The 19,852-nt window shown below is 35.7% G+C and overlaps 1 protein-coding gene across 8 annotated transcripts in view; it reads right to left on the reverse strand.

Moving 5' to 3' along the window:
* The window catches only part of OSBPL8 (oxysterol binding protein like 8), a 216,489-nt gene that overhangs the window by 97,950 nt on the left and 98,687 nt on the right, over nucleotides 1–19,852 (reverse strand). The window contains exons 3-5 of one of the 8 annotated variants that reach the window (XM_037996779.2): nucleotides 19,282–19,320; nucleotides 13,959–13,995; nucleotides 5,375–5,503 (exon numbers count right to left, since the gene is read on the reverse strand). In XM_037996779.2, coding sequence (XP_037852707.1) covers nucleotides 5,375–5,503; nucleotides 13,959–13,995; nucleotides 19,282–19,320 — 205 coding nt within the window. Of the gene's footprint in view, nucleotides 1–5,374; nucleotides 5,513–13,958; nucleotides 13,996–19,281; nucleotides 19,321–19,852 lie in introns of those variants that run through there. The other 7 variants (XM_008004084.3, XM_037996780.2, XM_008004079.3 and 4 more) reach the window with 7 other exon arrangements.

Below are 19,852 nucleotides of genomic sequence, written 5' to 3' on the forward strand. Positions count from 1 at the left end.
AAACAAGATAATTTTCAAATGGGCAAACATGAAATGAAACTTCGCAAAAAGAACATGTAAAAGATGGCCAATGAGTATATGAGATGCTCAACATCATCAGTAATGAGGGAAATGTAAACTGAAACCACAGTATACCACTAAACACCTACTGGAATGAGAAAAATAAAAAAGATCAAGGATGTAGAGCCACTGGACTGCTCACACACTGCCTAAGAGGCATGTAAGAATGGTACAACTACTTCGGAAAACAGCTTGGCCATTTCTTAGAAAGTAAAACAAACACTCGCCATACGATTCAGCAATTGCACTCCTAGGTACTACCCCCCCGCAAAAAAATGTATCTCCAAAGCACTGTATACATAATGGCATTCTATCACAATACTCAAGAGTCAAAGTTTGAAAAACCTGAACCTCCAAAAATATGACAAAATTGCTTGGAACTTAAGAAGTCTGAGTTTTATCTAAGTTGAAATTTTAGCTCTATTACATACTATGTAGACTTGTAAACTTTACCAACTGCTCAGTTTCCTCATTTGTAAAATGGGGGGAATAATTATTTATACACCATAAAGTCCTCGTAAGAATTGCATATAAAAGCCCTCAGAGACATGAGGACCTTTAAATGTTATTCACTATATTATCAATAAGCTTTTGGAACTCTAATTCTTTCCATTCAGAAGCTAAAATGCTGGTCATGAGTACTTGAGATATGATAGATACATCAGAGGTTTTCTGGACATTGGTTTATCTCCTCCAGCAGATAATCTTCACCATGACCAAAAGCTAACAGATAATCTTATTTCAAACAAACCCCCTGCACATGAAAACTGTGATATGGAATTTCAGTGGAAAAATCAGAGGAAGTATTTTGCTTTACAAAAAGCCAATGGGTTGACTTTAACAAAGAAGTACAGCTATTATGTAATTTACTCTAAAAATATTAATGTATTCATAAACTTACCTAGGAACGTTAAAGTTCAAATAAAGATATGACTAACACTGTGGCTGCTTTAAATGCAAAAATTAGAGGGTTAAACATGGGCCATCCATACGAAAAGAAGTTCTAAATGAGCCTCTAAAAGATACTGAAGTACAGCAAAGCCTGAAATGTCAGCCTTCAACCCAAATGGAATTTTTTATTTAAAATCCTGATGACAGTAATGATAATAATTGTTATTATTATTATATCAGCTATCATGAGTGGTTATGATATACCAGGTGCTAGGCTTTATATACATATTAATTCATTTTAAACCCTAATAAAATCCTATGTGCTAAATACTATTATCTTCATTTTACCAATGATTGAAACATAATGAATATATTAAAATCCATGAGTTCCTCATGATTTAAAAAAACTTAAAAGGCAAAAAGAAATTGTCACCACTGGAATTAGACTTCATATCATGCCTTCAATCAAAAAAGTAATACTTTGCAGTAAACAAACACCCACACAGCCTACCTTTTCTGTAGGAACTAACTATATTTCACATTTACCAAGTAACCCTAAGTGATGATCTTGTATATGAAGAAAAATTTCATTAACATGTATAAAAAGAATGACAGAATTATAAAATCACCATTTTTCAGCACCTAATATTGTAACTGATTCAGTTAATGATAATCAAAGGATTTAAACATCTTTCAGTAAAAAGTTGATGGGGGACAGGACTTTTGCGAGGTGCCAAACATATCATCTTTATCTTCACTTTCAAGTCATAAGGAAGGAAAAGATGCAACTTTCAACGAAGAGAATCAGGCTATCCTCATCTAAATCTACCAATCTTGTATCACTAGCAGCAGCAGGACAATCAGATATTAAGTGAATTCTTACGTGATGCAGCCTGAAGTACTACACACTCCCTACAAAGTATTCCTGCCAAAAATGCTCTGGCTAGATACAATCGAGCCTTTGCATTTAACTTCAACTTTACAGACATTATAGAAGATAAAGAAATTAAGTAATACTGCAAAGAAGCAATCAAACACATCTAAAAAAGTCAAACACTCTATAGGACATTGGCCATGATCCCTTTTTTTTTAGATGGAGTTTCTCTCTTATTGCCCAGGCTGGGTACAAATGGCGTGATCTCAGCTCACTGAAACCTGTCTCCCGGGTTCAAGTGATTCTCCTGCCTCAGCCTCTTGAGTACCTAGGATTACAGGTGCCTGCCACCACGAGCAGCTAATTTTTCGTATTTTTAGCAGAGATAGGGTTTCACCATGTTGGCCAGGCTGGTCTCGAACTCCTGACCTCAGGTAATCCACCCACCTCGGTCTCCCAAAGTGCTGGGATTACAGGCATGAGCCACTGCGCCCGGTCAGCCAAGTTTCTTAAACCCGTCAAAGACACAAAAGAAAACAAAAGTAAACAAGGAGACTCTTTAGGATTAAGGATGTAATGACATAACCAAATAACATGTACGGACTTTATTTGGTTTCAGCAAGCCCACTGCAGAAAGATTTGGGGAAAACTAGGTGAAATTTAAATATAGACTAGGTGTTAGGTTAAGTAATTATCATCAATTTTGTTAGACGTAATAAAGGTTTTATGGTTATATAAGAAAATGTGCTCATTTTTTAGACACATTTAAGTATTCTGCAGTAAATAATGAGGTCTGTAATTTACTCTAAATATTCATGCTATACTCCAAATAAATGAAACAAATAAAACAAAAGGTTAATAACTGCTTACATCTACACAATGGGCATATTAGTGTTCGCTGTACTCTTTTTTTAACTTCCCTGTTTGCCTGAAAACATTCATAATAAATATAAACAAGTGTAGTTTTAATGATTAGTAACTAACCCTTTTGTTGGTTCATTAACTCCTAAGTTAAATAATTCCTGTAAATATTCTAGTGCACAGATACATGAATCAGAGAAACCATATCTATTACAGTCAAAATTCTGGCACATAGTGCAAAAAAACCAGGTCGGTTGCATTGTTTCAGAATTTTATCTTAATGAAGCTTATTTATACCAGACTGTGTACCACATATCGTTTTTCAAGTCTTCCAAAAAGCATTTTGGCAACAAAAATGCTAACTTTTCAAAAATATCACTGACAACTAAGTAATATATGTTATAGTTATTATCATCTTGTTACATAAAATTTTTATAGTTCCTTCAATGCTGTATGAAAGTGTTTCCATCTAATACATGGCTAGAAAAAATTTTCTACTGAAATAAAGTAGAGGCCGGGTGTGGAGGCTCACGCCTGTAATCTCATCACTTTGGGAGGCCGAGGTGGGCGGATCACAAGGTCAAGAAATGAAGACCATCCTGGCCAACATGGTGAAACTCCATCTCTACAAAAAAATACAAAAATTAGCTGGGCATGATGGCGTGCACCTGTAATCCCAGCTAGTCAGGAGAATCGCTTGAACCCAGGAGACGGAGGTTGCAGTGAGCTGAGATCGCGCCACTGCACTCTAGCCTGGTGACAGAGTGAGACTCTGTCTCAAAAAAAAAAAAAAAAGGAAAAAAGAAATAAAGTAGAAAATGATCATGTAACTTACTATTTACAAGGTAGTACTCATTTAAAAAGTTACTAAAGCCAAATTTCAAAAGATAATTCATAAAGTTACATCAAACCTGACTAATTACACAGTATGATAGAACTCCAAATTTAATTTTTTAAAATAACCTAAGTATACATTAACTTTCAAAACACCAAATTTTACTTCTCAGTTTTAAAAGCAGAAGTCCTTCCACCACAGCTATGAGTAGTACTACAGGAGATTTCTGTACATTTGATTAAATAAACTTCAGCTGAGGAGCAGAATCCATTATACAAAACTTATCAATTATGAATTAGAAAGTGTGATCCCCAAACTTCTGAGAGTACCCAAAGACCCTTCCAGAGGGTCTGCAAGGTGAAAACTAGTTTCATATTACTTTTTCATTATGTTGCCATTTTCATTGATGGCACAAAAGCAATGTTGGGTAAAACTGCTGGCAACTTAGCACAAATCAAGGCAGAGGCACCAAACTGGAGTAGTAGGCACTGAATTCTTCATTCATGCACTCACAGAAGAATGACAGTTTCACTTACAGCTGTCCTTGATGAAGAAGTAAAAATTATTGTTCTTGAGCCTTTAGTACACAAGACTTTAATATTCTGTGCAACAGAATGAGAAGTGTACATAAAGCCCTTCTCTGTACTATATTTTTTAATGTGTAAACACTTGGAAGATCTGCATAATTCAGTGAGCAAATATTTTCCAAATGACTAATGCATGATGTTACAAAATCATGCAAGAATAAAGAGCCATTCAAAATTCAAGAGTGAATTTTAACAGAGTATGAAAAGTGTACTGATAGCGCTTCAGTTTCCAGATTGCAATTAACATTAAGAAAATTACTACTAGTCAAGTTTTGACATATTATCAAAGAATATCTATAATTACGTATAAAACCTAACAATGTAATCCTCCTTTTCCAGCTCTCTCTCTCTCTTTCTCTCTCAATATATATACATATATACACACATATATATGCGTGAGGCCAGATTTTATTCATATACTTCAATCGGATCATCACATCACAACAGACTGCAGAAGCAGATACAAAAATGCAGGTGTCTTTTAAGCTAGACATTAAAGTGATTTGCAAAAACTGCCAAAAAGCAGTTCTTAATCATGGATGATTTTGTCCTTCAAGGGACACTTGGCAACATCTGGAAACATTTCTGGTTGTCACAACTGGGGAAACTGCTATTGACATCTACTGGGTAGAGGCCAGGGATACTGCTAAACATCATATAATGCACAGGACAGCCCTCCACAACAAAGAACTGTCCAGGCCAATATAGTGCCACAGTTGATAAATCCTGAAAATAGTTCCAAGGTTGAGAAATCCTGGGATAAACAAATACCAACCTTCTCAATCAACTTTTTGGGGAGTAAAGGGAGAGAAAACATTGTAATTCTTAATAAAAATGTTACTTATATTAACATGTAATGGGTTTATTCCTTTAAATGGATTAAATTTTTACATTTCTAGTTTTAATTTACAATATAATAAATATCAATAGATATAACTCACATAAAGAAAAGTGCTTCACAGTCTTCAATAATTTTTAAGACTACAAAGGAACCATGAGACCAAAAAGTGTAAGAATCACCAAATTAGATGAATGATATAACTAACGAAATATGTTGGAGAATATTAAAAAAATCGTAAGTCTAAAGGAAAGTGTACTCATTTCAAGAGTATTATAGATGACCTAAACAAAACAAACAAAACCCCTTACAAAACCAAACAGTTAAAAAGAAAACAAATATGATAGTCCCCAGATGTCATTCTCCCCTTCTCCCCTCCAAAAACAAAAACAAAAACAAAACAAAACATGAAAATCACAACTTCCTACCCTGGCTATGAGGACTTGCTGGACTAAGAGATGGCTGATACAAATCTTTGGTTGGCGTTGGATAAGCTTCTTTTCCTTGGCGCTGACTCATCTTTCCTGGTGTCAGAAGTTGAGATTCGTCACTGTTTGCTACAACAGCTCAAGGAAAGAAGAGAAAAATAATTAGTACTAAAGTCATAGATTTACATAATAGTATAGTTAATAACATGGAATAAGATCATAACTGAAATGGTCTTGGTGGTTATATTCATTTTACCAACTCAATACTTTAATAAATTCTCATAGTCATCTTGTTTTCATGTTGGTTACTGATCCAAGAAGAATTGACTAACAGGTATGTTTGAATCAAATATACAAATTATAGACATTATAATAATGAAACTGACAATGAAAGGCCTAAGGTTTACTGTGTGCCGTCCATTGTGCTATTTATTTACTCTTTATATTTACCAACAAAACAATAAGCAAGAGTCATTTCCCAAAAAAAAATACAAATGGTCAATAAATATATATATTCAGCCTCATTAGTAATCAGAAAAACTACAAATTACTAGCAGTATAAAATAATATTTGACATTCACTAGAATTTCTAGTCTAATTTCTAATTTTCATGAAAAGTCGGTATGATAACTGTTTTAGAGAGGGGGAAACTTGAGGGTCAGAGATTGCCTTGCCTAAGGCTAAACAGTAAGTAATAGAGGCAAGATTCTAACTCAGAACCATTTGGTTCCAAAGTCTGTCTCTTAAAGCTTGCTGGTCCAATAACCAATTTAAGTAGTGCTTTGAAGTTGCTTCTCACCCCTTTGGCCATCCTACTATCTATTGCTCAGTAACAGCGAGCCAGGCCCAGTTTCAGAGAGCAGAAACAAAGTGAAAACACTCAATGAAAACAGGGTAAACTGCCAAGTCCAAAGTACCTGAAGATCTCCACATTCTTTCATTTTATATTCCTATGCTTTCAGCCTATAAAAACTCAAGTTTCATCTTAAGAGAGGGCGATTTACTAGCACTTTGGCAAGCCAAGGTAAGTGGATCACCAGAGGCCAGGAGTTCGAAACCATCCTGGCCAACGTGGTGAAATGCAGTATCTACTAAAAATACAAAAATTAGGGGGACGTGTTGGCACGCCTGTAATCCCAGCTACTAGGGAGGCTGAGGCAGGAGAATTGCTTGAACCCGGGGCGCGGAGGTTGCAGTGAGCAGAGATCATGCCATTACACTCCAGCCTGGGCAACAAGAGCAAAATTCCGTCCCCAAAAAAAAGATGATTTAGTCTCCACCATAGGTTTTATTTGTCAACACAGAATTTCAGAATTTCACATTCACCTTTTTATCATCACGTCCTTTAAATCTAATTGGTTTAAAATGTTTTCTATTGTGATAGTTCTCAAAATTTTATTTCAGCTCCTTAGATTCCAAAGTAAAAATATAAAAACACTGCACTTTTCATCCAAAATATAAAAAATTATTTTTCTAAGTCAATTTAAAAAAATAGACTGATGACTCCCAACTTCATATCTCCCACTAAACTCAAACTTACATACCCAATTGCCTGCCTTATAATCACCTCTTATTTATAGGCATCTCAGATTTATCTAGAATGTAATTTTTGATTCTACTCATCCTCCAAACCTGCCTCTCCCCAATCTCAGTTTGTGCCATCACTACTCCCTCCCACACTTTCTCAGGCCAAAACCTTAGATGTGTTTTTATTTTTCTCTTTCTCTTACCGAGCAATCTTTTAAAATCATAAGCTCCTGCCATAATAGTCTTCTTGGTATTTCCTCAAGAAAGGCCATCTTTTGCCCAGTCACAGGGCTTTATACCTCTTGTTCTTTCTACCTGGGATATTCCTACCCCAGATCATCACATTATTGGCTCCTCTCATTTGTTGTCTGGGCTCAAATGTCATCTCTTCAGAAAAGCCCTTTGGTTTCTTCATGGTGCTTTTTAGTACGTTCTTAATTTTAACATAGCACAATTAAGCATTTTTTTTTTTAGAGTTAGTACCCACCACTTCACAGTTATACTCTATCCCTTTACCTTACATGATTTTCATTGTAGCTCCTATCATTATCTGAAATAATATAGTTTATTTATTGCTTGTCTTCCTCCAGTAGACATTAAATTCCATGAGAGAAGGAAGTTTTGTCTGCCTTATTTTCCCATAAATTCTCAAGTCCTGGTAAACTTCCTGCCATATTGAAGGTGTTGCTTCCTACCATACTAAAGATGTTCAATAAAATTCTATTGAATGAATCAATAAACCAACTTTATATTTTTAGAAAACATCATAAAATATATGGTGTCTCTTTCAGTTACTAAATCCAAGATTCATTTGATTCCTAAAAATAATTATTAAAAAATAATTTTAAATGTATGGTACTGATGCAGAGAGATAAACTGACCTAAAGAACATAGCAGATAGCTTTCAGAAACAGACACATACATACATGGAGTTGAGATATACAACAGAAATCGGGAAAATAAATTACTCAGTTCACCATAGGAGGTTTCAACTGGTCATCAATATTGGAAAAGTAGATAGAACTCTACTTCTTACCACACGCAAAGAATACTTCTATGAAGACTAAAGACACAATGTAAAAAGCAAAATTGGAAAACCTTTAGAATAAGAGAGTATCTTCATAAACTTGGGACAGAGATTCCTTTAAAAAGACACAAAAAAGCACTAACCCAAAAATAAAAAAATCAATAAGTTCAATATTAAAAGTACAAATTTATTTAAAGATATCATAAACTGAAAAGGCACAAAACAAGATATTTGCAACACCCATAATTAACAAAAGGTTGGTATCTAGAATGCTCTTCAAAAAAAGAAAAACTTCTATAAATCAATAGAAAAAGACATCATCATAATAGCAAAATAGGGCAAAGACTTGAACAGTGATTCGCAGAAGAAAACTGCAAACGGGCAATAAATGTATGAAAAGATGTTCATCCTTTTTTAGTAACGAGGCAAATACAAATCAAAATAATAAATATTTTATACTCAGTAAAATTAACAACGATTAATCTCTGATAATACCAAATACTGATGAGGATGGGATCATCGAGATATCTTAAGCACTATTAGTGGAGTATAAGTTGATACAAGCACTTTCGAAAGCAATGTGAGCTTGTTATATAAAACCGAATACCCTGTGGGTCTGACAATTCCACTCTTGGTATCTAGAAAAACTCTCACTGGTGTGTACCAAGAGGCAAGAATAAGAATGTTCATAGCAACACTGTTTATAGCAGTAAAAACCAAAACAACACATTCATCAATTGAAAAAAATGAATTTTAATAAATTGTGGCATATGCATATAATGAAATAGTGTATAGCACTAAACAGGAATGATCTAGTTCTGTAACAAACAACATGATTGAATATTAAAAGTAAAATGTTAATTACAGCCAGGCACAGTGGCTTGCATCTATAATCCCAGCTACTTAGGAGGCTGAGATGGGAGGATTGCTTGAGGCCAGGAGTTCAAGACCAGTCTAGGCAACATAACAAGATCTATCTCTAAAAGAAATAAAAATAAAAAATGTTAGCTGGGCATGGTAACTCATGCTGTAATCCTAGCATGGCAGGCATCTGTAGTCCCAGCTACTAGGGAGGCTGAGGTGGGAGCATCACTTGAACCCAGGTGTTCGAAGCTGCAGTAAGCTGTGATAACACCAAAGAACCCTAGGGTGGGCAACAAAGCAAGACCCTGTCTCTTTAAAAACTTAAAAAAAAAAAAAAGGAACTACAAACAGCAAGTCCTGGAAAATTATATAAACCATGACACCATTCTTTTAAAATTAAAAAACAAGCAAAATCTAGTGATACATACGTGAGTAAAAACAACAATAAAACCAACTTTTTAAAAAGCAAAGAATAATAAAAAGAAAAAAATACAACCTAGTCATGCCCTCTTGGGGCAGGCTCAGGGATAAAAAAGCAGCAGATGGAAAGACGGAAGGTACGTGGAAGATTCTAGTTCTTAAGCTGAGTGATAGGTCAATAAGTGCTCATTGTACAATTATGCTCTCATTTACATATGACACATATTCTTTTGTGTCATATCAGACAGAACATTTAACGTTAATTTAAAATACTTCATAAGAACCACAAGAAGAATTAACGTAGGTTTTAGTATTCGGTCAGTAAAACATAGGTGTCTATGTCTTGAATAACTTTAAAACAGCCTGAACTGTGAAGTTAGCTCTATTCACCCTTTCTAATCCATTTTCGATGGAAGTATTACTATATGATTTTGACAACCGTGAAGTAAGAGAGTATGCAGAAACAGCAATATACAGAGTGCACCTTTTTACCAAAAAAACCAGAAAGCCCATGTTTCTATTTGTTTCCTCACCCCATTCACAAGCATTAACAACTATACAGACAAAAGAAGCTGGGGAATATAAAAATCATTATGATTTCCTACATCAGTTACATAATAGTAGATTATTCAAATATAAGTTTAAGAGGGATAGTGACTTTTTTTTCTGTATCCCTTGGCATATAACTGATACTCACTAAATACTCTCTAAATGACTGAATAGATATCTGGCAAATGAATCACTGTGTGATTCCAGTGCAGTTTTACTGTCTCACCTACCAAAGATAACATTACAGTGCCCTCTGCTGTTTCTACTTCAAGTGGAAGTAAAGCAACCTGCTTTGCTACTCGTAACATTACTCATCTTTAGTAGAAATCATACTGAAATAGTTAATTAACATATCTGCTGCATCTAAGGAGAACATGAATCAAAAACTAACATTTTTACCTTCTGAATTCAACTCATCAATATAAAATTTGAGAAATTTTACAAGTTTCAAAGTCTGCCTTTAATCTAAGTGGAAGCTAAAATAAGATGAAGTAATTTTTTAAAGTCGTAAATAATAATCTGTATGTAAATCCTGTATCTCCTTTTCTTCTAAAGTATACCTTTTCTCAAATACTCCAATAATTTAAATGTCAGTATAGATCATGTAGTTTTTTCATTCAATAGTACAGATCCTAATCAAGTACCATGAAATTACAGTTGACGTTTAAGCAGTCAAAAATGTATATTTAGGGACTGGGAGTGGTGGCTCACACCTGTAATCCCAGCACTTTGGGAGGCAGGCAGATCATTTGAGGTCAGGAGTTTGAGACTAGCCTGGCCAACATGGTGAAATCCCATCTCTACTAAAAATACAAAATTAGCTGTGCATGGTGGTGCATGCCTGTAACCTCAGCTACTGAACCCAGGAGACAGAGGCTGCAGTAAGCCAAGGTTGCGTTCCTGCACTAGGTGACAGAGTAAGACTCTGTGTCAAAAAAAAAAAGTGCATTTAACTTTTGGCCCTCCAAAAACTTAAGTACTAATAGCCTACTGTTTACTGTTGACTAGAAGCCTTATACATAATACGAAGAGTCAACACATATTGTATATGTTGTATGTATTAAATATTGTATTATGTAATATAGCATGTACATAAGCTAAAGAAAATATTAAGAAAATCATAAGAGAAAATACAATTATAGTACTATACTGTATTTACTGATACAAGTTTATGCCATCTGTTTACAAGATGAATCATCAGTTTGAAATAGCAGCAACCACAGCTGCAGACCTCAATCTACAGCTAAATATTAAGCAATTAAACTCTTTCTTGTAATGTCATGACCTTCGTCTGCTTCTTGGAGCAACTGAAGCGTCAACAGTGTTACTTCATATGGGTCCCACGGTGTTACTCGAGGTTTACAATATTGCACGAAATATGATGAAAATAGGCAAGAATGGTGAGAAATGACTTTTTAAAGCAATATGCAATTTACTGGAGCAAAGAACTTCATGCAGAGATGATTAGCATTTAAGTTTAGCATAAATCACACAGCATGTAAGTATGTATTCCCAACACCTGAGCTCATTGTAATAACAGGAAGTGGCTAGAAAATTATTACAGTAGTACAGTAGGTACCAGTTAATGTTATGTAGTTACAATTTAATACTGTATCTTTATGTTTGTTTACATTTTTCTCAACTGGGAATGGCAACATGTACAGTGTGTGTGAAAAGTTTTGATAAATTTTTACTTTTGTAATAGATTTGTGTATATTTTAAAGTAGTGAGAAAATAAACCAGTACCTACATATATTTTATGCATTCATGATATACCTAACCTTTCCTTTATTTTTTCTATGTTTCTAAGGTACAGTTCATCTGTGAGTTTTAAATTGTCACAAATCTCAGAAAATGTTTCCAATATATTTATTTTTAAAAACACACACAGAAGTGGACTCTGTGCAGTTTAAAGTTGTCTTGTTCAAGGGTCAACTGTACTTCACTTTAAAAGATATATGGTCTCTAACAAATGATTATACAGACCCGGCCTTTTAATACTTGGCAGAGTACATTATAAAGTCATCTCCAATATCATGATGCATATTTTTATTTATATATGCTTGAAATATATAACCTTAAGTAAATTTCTTCTGTTCCAAGTAAAAAAATCTCCATTTGTAAAAACCCAGTTCTTAAGATAAAATATTTCAGTTAATATTTAAAATGCTATGCTATTTATAAAGCTCAGCAGTGCCATTCGGTTCACCTGAGTCCATGTCTAAATATATGAGGTAATTAAAGAAACTGAAGAAATTATATGCCAAGTAAGTATCACAAGGCTGAACAACAAAACATAAAAATATTTTGAAGCTTGGTGCAGTTGCTCACGCCTGCAATGTCAGCATTTTGGGAAGCCAAGGCAGGAGGATTGCTTGAGTCCAGGAGTTTAAGATCAGCCTCAGCAATATAGGAAAACCCTGTGTCTACAAAAAATAATAATAAAAAAAAAATTAGCTGGGCACATGCTTGTAGTCCCAGCTACTAAGGAGGCTGAGATGGGAAGATCGCTTGTGTCTGGGAGAAGTTGTGGCTGCAGCAAGCTGTGATTGTGCCACTGAACTCCAGCCTGGGTGTCAGAGTAAAACCCTGTCTCAAGAAAATCAAAAACAACATTTTGAGGTTTGTGTTCTTTTTCCTACTTTTAAGATTTCTACCTCCTAATGATAATTGTATAATAAATAATATTTATAAAATATTTTGAGTTACTGCATTTAAGAATGAAAAAAGGGCTAGACACGGTGGCTCACACCTGTAATCCCAACACTTTGGGAGGCCAAGGCCACAGGATCACTTGAGACCAAGAGTTCAAGACCAGCCTGGGCAACATAGTGAGACCACATCTTTACAAAAAATTTTAAAAATTAATTGGGTGTGGTGGCACAAGCCTGGAGTCCTAGCTACTCAGGCGGCAGGAAGATCTCTTGAGCCCAGAAGTTCAAGGTTGCAGTGAGTTATTGTACTCCAGCCTGGGTGACAGAGTGAGTCCCCTGTCTCTAAAAAATAAGAATTAAAAAAAAAAAAAGGAATTTAGCATATTACTTTAAATCCTCTCTTTTTAGAAAAAAAAAAAATTACATACCTACTATAACCAGTTAGAGTTACAGCAACTGATAAACAGCAACTGATCTAGACTTAAAAAGTTCATAGTTAGAAGAAACCTTTACCATTATCTCATTCAGTTCCTTTCCTAGGTCAATGAAATATAAGTCCCAGAACAGTAAACTGACTTGCAATAATCAAATTAATTGTTCAGGAATCAATAATAAAACTTCCTAAATCAATATAATTTCCTATATTATTCATCAATAAAGTTAAAATCTTCATCTAATTTATGATGCAGTAAAATTTTAACTATTTTGTTATACTTGAATGCAACAAACTAACAGTTTCCTTCTATCTTTGAATAACAGTAGAAGAAAGACACACTGGACTAGTAACCAATTCTAAATTCTTGGATATTTGTGCTGTCTTAGCTTCAGGCTCTCCTCTATAAAATTAACGCTTTATTAGATAATTTCTGAAGTTCCTTTCACCTCAGCAATTATATGATTTTTAATATAAAAATTGCCCCTCTTACTCCCTAGCTAACTATAAAAATTTTTAGGGGCAGGAATCATGTACATTCATTATGTACATCCAAAAGTTGGCAGTGTCTGCTGCTCCCTGCCCCAAAAAACTCTCAGTAAAATCTGTTGACGTGAATTGGATATAATTTTCAAGGATACATCTTCTAAATCCCTAAGGTAAAACACGTTTCACTTATTAAATACCCAAAGTATAAAACAGTTTTCATAATCAAATTATTAAGTAAAAATTCTGACAAATGTGTTTCTCCCATTCCTATGGCGGCGAAATCCTTGCGCTATAACTATGCCTTGTGATAACTGTAGAAAGAAATACCATGAAGAAGAGGTCCCAAATTATGAGTTAGATAATTAAGTAAACAATGCATCTTTAGATAATCAAGATATAAATATACAAACACTACCTATGAATCTCAGATGGACAATGAGAATAGATGGGGCACTGGGTACTAAATGACCATTTATATTCTTTACTTTGTATTTCAATTCCTGGAAAGAAAAGTAGAAGACTTAATAATTCAAAATTGAAACACCATTTGCCTTTCATAATAATTACACATCAAAATATTATCATGTCCCCAAACACGCCGTTCAAGCTTTAGCTACTTACTTGATGGCCCAAGGACATCTTTGCTATCACCAAGAAGCTTTTAAGGCAGGGTAATTGAGCAGCAAACAAATACAGTCCAAATCAGGAAGAAGCAAAATGCATCAGGATGGAAACAGCAGTGAAACAAAAGGACAAGGAAAATAGCATTAGTTTATAAGTAGAAAGCACATGCACATCAATAGTAATAACCGTAATAATTTACAAGAAAATTCCTTTTACACACACAGAAAAAGATCTTGGATTAAGCAGTATCAAATATTTGTTTTGTTTTTAGAAAATGAAGGTGGTAAGAGAAAAATGGATCGCCTAAGTATTTGGTTTTGAAAATTAAGTCAAAAATTACTTTCAATTATAATTCAAGATATGAGTTAGTAAAGGTAAAAATTACACAGAAATTTAAGAGACAGCCAAGTTATGCATTCCTTAAATTTAAGGTGGTTTAAAACTATATAACACCCATGCACTATTAAAGATTAGTTCTGCATGCCATGAAAGCACGTAACACTACAAGGAGGTTTAGTATGTTTCTTCTACAAAAGAGTAAGGAACATTTATTGAGTACTTGTTACATGCCAAGCATTGTGTGAAGAGCATCTACAGACGCATCAACAAAGTAGAACAAATTTTTTCTCAAATATCAAAAAAAAACATAGAAACATTAATTAGAAACAAGTTTTATTAAGTCAGACAAAATTTTCTTAGGGCCCACTAAAAATCAAGCATAATATTTCGAGCTACTGGTCTTTGGGAAGTCAGAAGATCCAACCCTTGAATGAAGAACTTGCAGTCAACTAAAAGAAACAGGAAAAAGGCTGCTGACCTTCTGTTTAGTAACTATTTTAACATAAATTACTCTAAATGTTGCCTATGGACAAGTGCTTTGGTTCTGGTAGCAACAGAGTTCTCAGCTCTCCTTCACTTTAAATACCAAATACAGTAACATATCAAAACAAATGCAATAACAGAAACAAAAAATTCCCGATAATTACATTATTTGTTGGTCTTAAAGAGGCTTGAGGATCTTAATTGACTGTGACAAAACAAGTTAGCAGTTGTTTGCTTTAGGCTTTTGTGACCTCCTTGAATAGAATCTTGGACCTATTCCTTCCCTAAGTGATGGCTTTTTACAATACCTGAAATGATCTTCTAATGCCTTGAAGGCATTTGCTCTATTCATGTTTGTGCAGTTTCCCATTTAATCTCATTCTTTTGTTTTACATACAAACTAAAGTTGACAGAGTTATACTCTCCTTGGCTCAAGCAATCCTCCAGCCTCCGCCTCCACCTCCCAAAGTGACGGAATTACCGATGTGAGCCACCACACCAGGCCCTAAATCACTTCTAATGAACAGAATACAGCCAAAGTGATGGGATGTCTCTTCTGGGATTAGATTATAAAGAGACTGTGACTTCCATCTTGCATGCAGTTTCTCAGTCTCTTGTAGAAAGATTACCCTGGGGAACCACTGTCACTTCATATGTCAGTCTTGTAGAGAGGCCCACTAGGTGAAAGAACTATGGTGTTAGTGAGGTCGGCCAACACCACTAGGTGAACTTCGAAGCAGATCTCCTACTCCACCCTCCACCCCCAGTCAGTCTTTCTTTTTTTGTTTTTTGAGGCAGAGTCTCGCTCTGCTGCCCAGGCTGGAGTGCAGTGGTGTGATCTCGGCTCACTGCAACCTCCGCCTCCCAGGTTCAAGTGATTCTTCTGCCTCAGCCTCCCAGTAGCTGGGTCTACAGGCACGTGCCACCACACCTGGTTAATTTTTGTATTTTTAGTAGAGATGGGGTTTTACCATATTGGCCAGGCCAGTCTCGAACTCCTGACCTTGTGATCCACCCACCTCAGCCTCCCAAAGTGCCGGGATTACAGGCATGAGCCACTGCACCCAGTGTAGTCAGTTTTATTTTGAATAAGATAGGGAACCACTGGATGGTTTTGAGAAGATAATTGACACGGTCTGATTATATTTTAACAGAATCACTCTGATTGCTATGTTGATAACGGACTAGAGAGACAAAGGTATAACCACTTCGGAGGTTACTGCTATAATCTAGGAGAGAGGGTGAATCATGGACCAAAGTGTTAGCAGTGAAGGTGATGAAAAGTAGCTGAGCTCCAAATATATTCTGAAAATAGAGGAAACAAGATTTCTAAATAGACCAAATGTGAGATAAAAGAAAAAAGGCAGGAACAAAGTAATGTCAAGTGTTGGGGTTTGAGCACCTGGAAGGATGGGACTGCCATTATCTGAGACAGAAAAGATAGTGAGAGCAGCTAGTTTACAGGGAGAAATATAAGGAGCTCACTTTGGGTCAAACTAAGTTTGAAATGTATGCCAGACATTCATCCATGTGGAAATGTCAAGTAAGCAGTTGGATATACAAATCTGTACAGGGAAAGGTTCAGGCTGGTAAGAAAAATATAAATTATGATAAATATGAGAGTTATGATATATGACCTGAATGGCTTAATCATAAGAGATTGGAAAATGCCATAGGATAAAAGAACAGGCCCTAGAAAAACATATATTATAATGAACAACACAACTAAGAATCACACTCAAACACTGCAAATGCAAAGCTGAAACACAATGAAAAATAAACATGGCTTCAGAAACCTTCCTCAAAAGGATATGGATACAAAAGCACTAAACTAGGAGTTAAGCGAAATCATCCTTCCAGAGTTGCTTGTAAGTGATGCCAATGGGAAACAGGATATAAGTAACTGAGGATTACATATCAAATTTACAAAGTAACATATACATCACTGAAGTCTTCGGCACATGGCTAAACTGCCCCATACTAATTTCTTATTCTTACCACTTCAAGGACCTGGGTCAAATTTGTACAGTACCATGTTGTATAACACACGAATAAAAACAATGTGAAATTACTGTTGTGGAATCACTCTACACAATTACGTTGTACAATATTTAAAAAGTAAAATGCTAGGCGTTCTTCTTGGTTTTTGTTAAAGAACCTAAATAAAGCTAGAATCTCAGAGAATCTAAGAACAGCTTCCCAGCTTATTCAGAAAAAGGTCATCATGGGCGCCTTGTAGCCCCAACTACATGGGAGACTGAGGCAGAAGGATTGCTTGAGCCCAGGAGTTCAAGGCTGCAGTGTACCATGATGCATGATCCATGATCGCACCTGTGAATAGCCACTGCACTCCAGCCTGAGCAACACAGTGAGACCCTGTCTCTAAAAAGAAACAGTTTCTCTAATTGACTCTATTTCAGTAACTTATGTTTACCATTATCCCACAGACAATGTCCAGTTATCTCACTAATTTTGTTGTATCGATAAGATATATTGGTAACTCTATCGATAATAAAAGTTTCAGACATATTACCAAAGTATTTAAAAGCATGAAATATTTATAGCCATTACCCAAATGTTTACTAATTTTAGTCTATAAATCTCAGAAATAGTGCACTATGCAAAAAAATGTGATTGTATTTTATTGTATGTCTAAATATTTGCCACCTCATCCATAATTAGCAGTAAACACACAACCTTTAGGGCCTGGGAAACTTCTCAGTCTCAAACCACGATGGAAGGCCACACTACTAAAGAAGTAATCCCACGCAATCTATAGCTTTGATTCCATTCCCTTTGGCACAGCACTTTCCTCTTAATATACATCATGGCTTGATTTAACTCATCTGACTCATGACAAAGAGCTCATCAAGCACTGATGTAGCTGGTGGCACCTCTTCACCCAATAAAGTTGATCAAGTTGTTACAGTAGCAATTCTGCTGCAGCTGGCTCTGAGAAACTACAATTCAGAAAGAGTACACAAAACATCTGAAGAGTGCTCTATTTAGCATTATCATAAGCCCTTAGAATAAGAAACTTCAGAGAGAGCTATATAGTGCAGCTGAGAACTGTCTGTTCTTTTAACAGGAGTCATCACTCTACACTTAGCTGAATTTTTAATATTTCTGTAATCATCTGCGAAACACACTTGTGCACATTTTACCCCTGAGTTTCATGGGAGAGATTTTAAAGGAGTATTTGTCTCGGAACTACAGCTTTTCACTGTTGGATAAAGAATATGATCTGGCCTACCAAGCAGATATTTTAAAATAACCTAATCGCACTTTTGATCCAGCAATTCCCCTTCTAGGAATATTAATAAGGGGATCATACAAAATGTTCAAAAAGATGTGTCCGGCTGGGCGCGGTGGCTCACGCCTGTAATCCCAGGACTTTGGGAGGCTGAGGCAGGCAGATCATGAGGTCAGGAGATCGAGACTTTCCTGGCTAACACGGTGAAACCCTGTCTCTACTAGAAATACAAAAAATTAGCTGGGTATGGTGGCGGGCACCTGTAGTCCCAGCTACTTGGGAGGATGAGGCAGGAGAATGGCGTGAACCTGGGAGGTGGAGCTTGCAGTGAACCGAGATTGTGCCACTGCACTCCAGCCTGGGCAACAGAGCGAGACTCCATCTCAAAAAAAAAAAAAATGTGTCCATGGATATTCACCACAACACCATTTACAGTAATCTAAAGAAGTAACCTGTTTTAAACAGGGTAATAAAATACCTTCACACAATGAAATAGCATGAAGTCATTAAAGTTTCTTTTTCCAGCTAGGTGCAGTGGCTCTCACCTGTAATCCCAGCACTTTGGGAGGCCAAGACATGAGGATCACTTGAGGTCAAGAGTTTGAGACCAGTCTGGCCAACATGGTGAAACCCTGCCTCTATTAAAAATACAAAAACTAGCCATGCGTGGTGGTACGCGCCTGTAATCCCAGATACTCTGGAGTCTGAGGCAGGAAAATTGCTTGAACCTGGGTGAAGGTAGCAGTAAGCCAAGATCACACCACTGCACTCCTGGGCGAAAGAGCAAGACTCTGTCCCCCCCGACACACAAAAGAAGTTTATTCTTCACCTACTAAAAAACATGCATTATATATTGGCTTTTAAAAGTAGGTTATAAAGAAGCTTGTATGATATGACCCTACCTTTACAAATTTTCTTATACACATACAAACTTGGGAAAGATGCCACCAAAATATCAATAGTAGTTAACTTTAGGAGGTAGGATTTTACTTCATTTTTCTGTATTGTTTAAATATGATACACTAGTATGCATTATTTTTACAGTCAAAAAAACTTACTTACATTTTGGAAAAAATATAAACAGTGTTTAACTGATATTTTTCAATCTACACTAGCTTATTTCTTATTATGACATAATTATCTGTGATTAAGTATAGTGGGAAGTATATTTTAAGAATCCAACTTGAAATCCTAAAAAGATGAAAAAATGTTAACATGTCGCACACAGCACCACATATTACTCACTGTCTCTTGAACTTCAGCAACTTCGGAATATGGCAATATCTAAAAAGAAAACAAATTTTCTCAGGAGTGATTTAATCTCATATACTTAAATCTGAATCTAGAGAGCACCCAGAATTTATCAAATGAATTAAGTGGTGCAACAATCTTTTAAGTAAATAGCTATTTTTCAAAATTACTTCTACACTGAAAATTGAATCTTTTTAAAAAAATCTTCTTCTAGGCTGGGCGTGGTGGCTAATGCCTGTAATCCCAGCACTTTGGGAGGCTGAGGCAGGCAGATCATTTGAGGCCAGGAGTTCGAGACCAGCCTGGCCAACATGGTGAAATGCCATCTCTACTAAAAATACAAAAAATTAGCCAGGCGTGGTGGTGGGCGCCTGTAATCCCAGCTACTTGGGAGGCTGAGGCAGGAGAATCGCTTGAACCTGGGGGGATGGAGGTTGCAGCAAGCCAAGATTGTGCCATTGCACTCCAGCCTGGACAAGAACAAAAAACCCTGTCTCAAAAAAAAAAAAAAAAAAAAAAAAAAAAATCTTTTTTTCATCCTGAGTCATCAGGAAATTCCAGTTAA

Source organism: Chlorocebus sabaeus, chromosome 11, assembly GCF_047675955.1.
Source record: "Chlorocebus sabaeus isolate Y175 chromosome 11, mChlSab1.0.hap1, whole genome shotgun sequence".
NCBI classification, from domain to species: domain Eukaryota; kingdom Metazoa; phylum Chordata; class Mammalia; order Primates; family Cercopithecidae; genus Chlorocebus; species Chlorocebus sabaeus.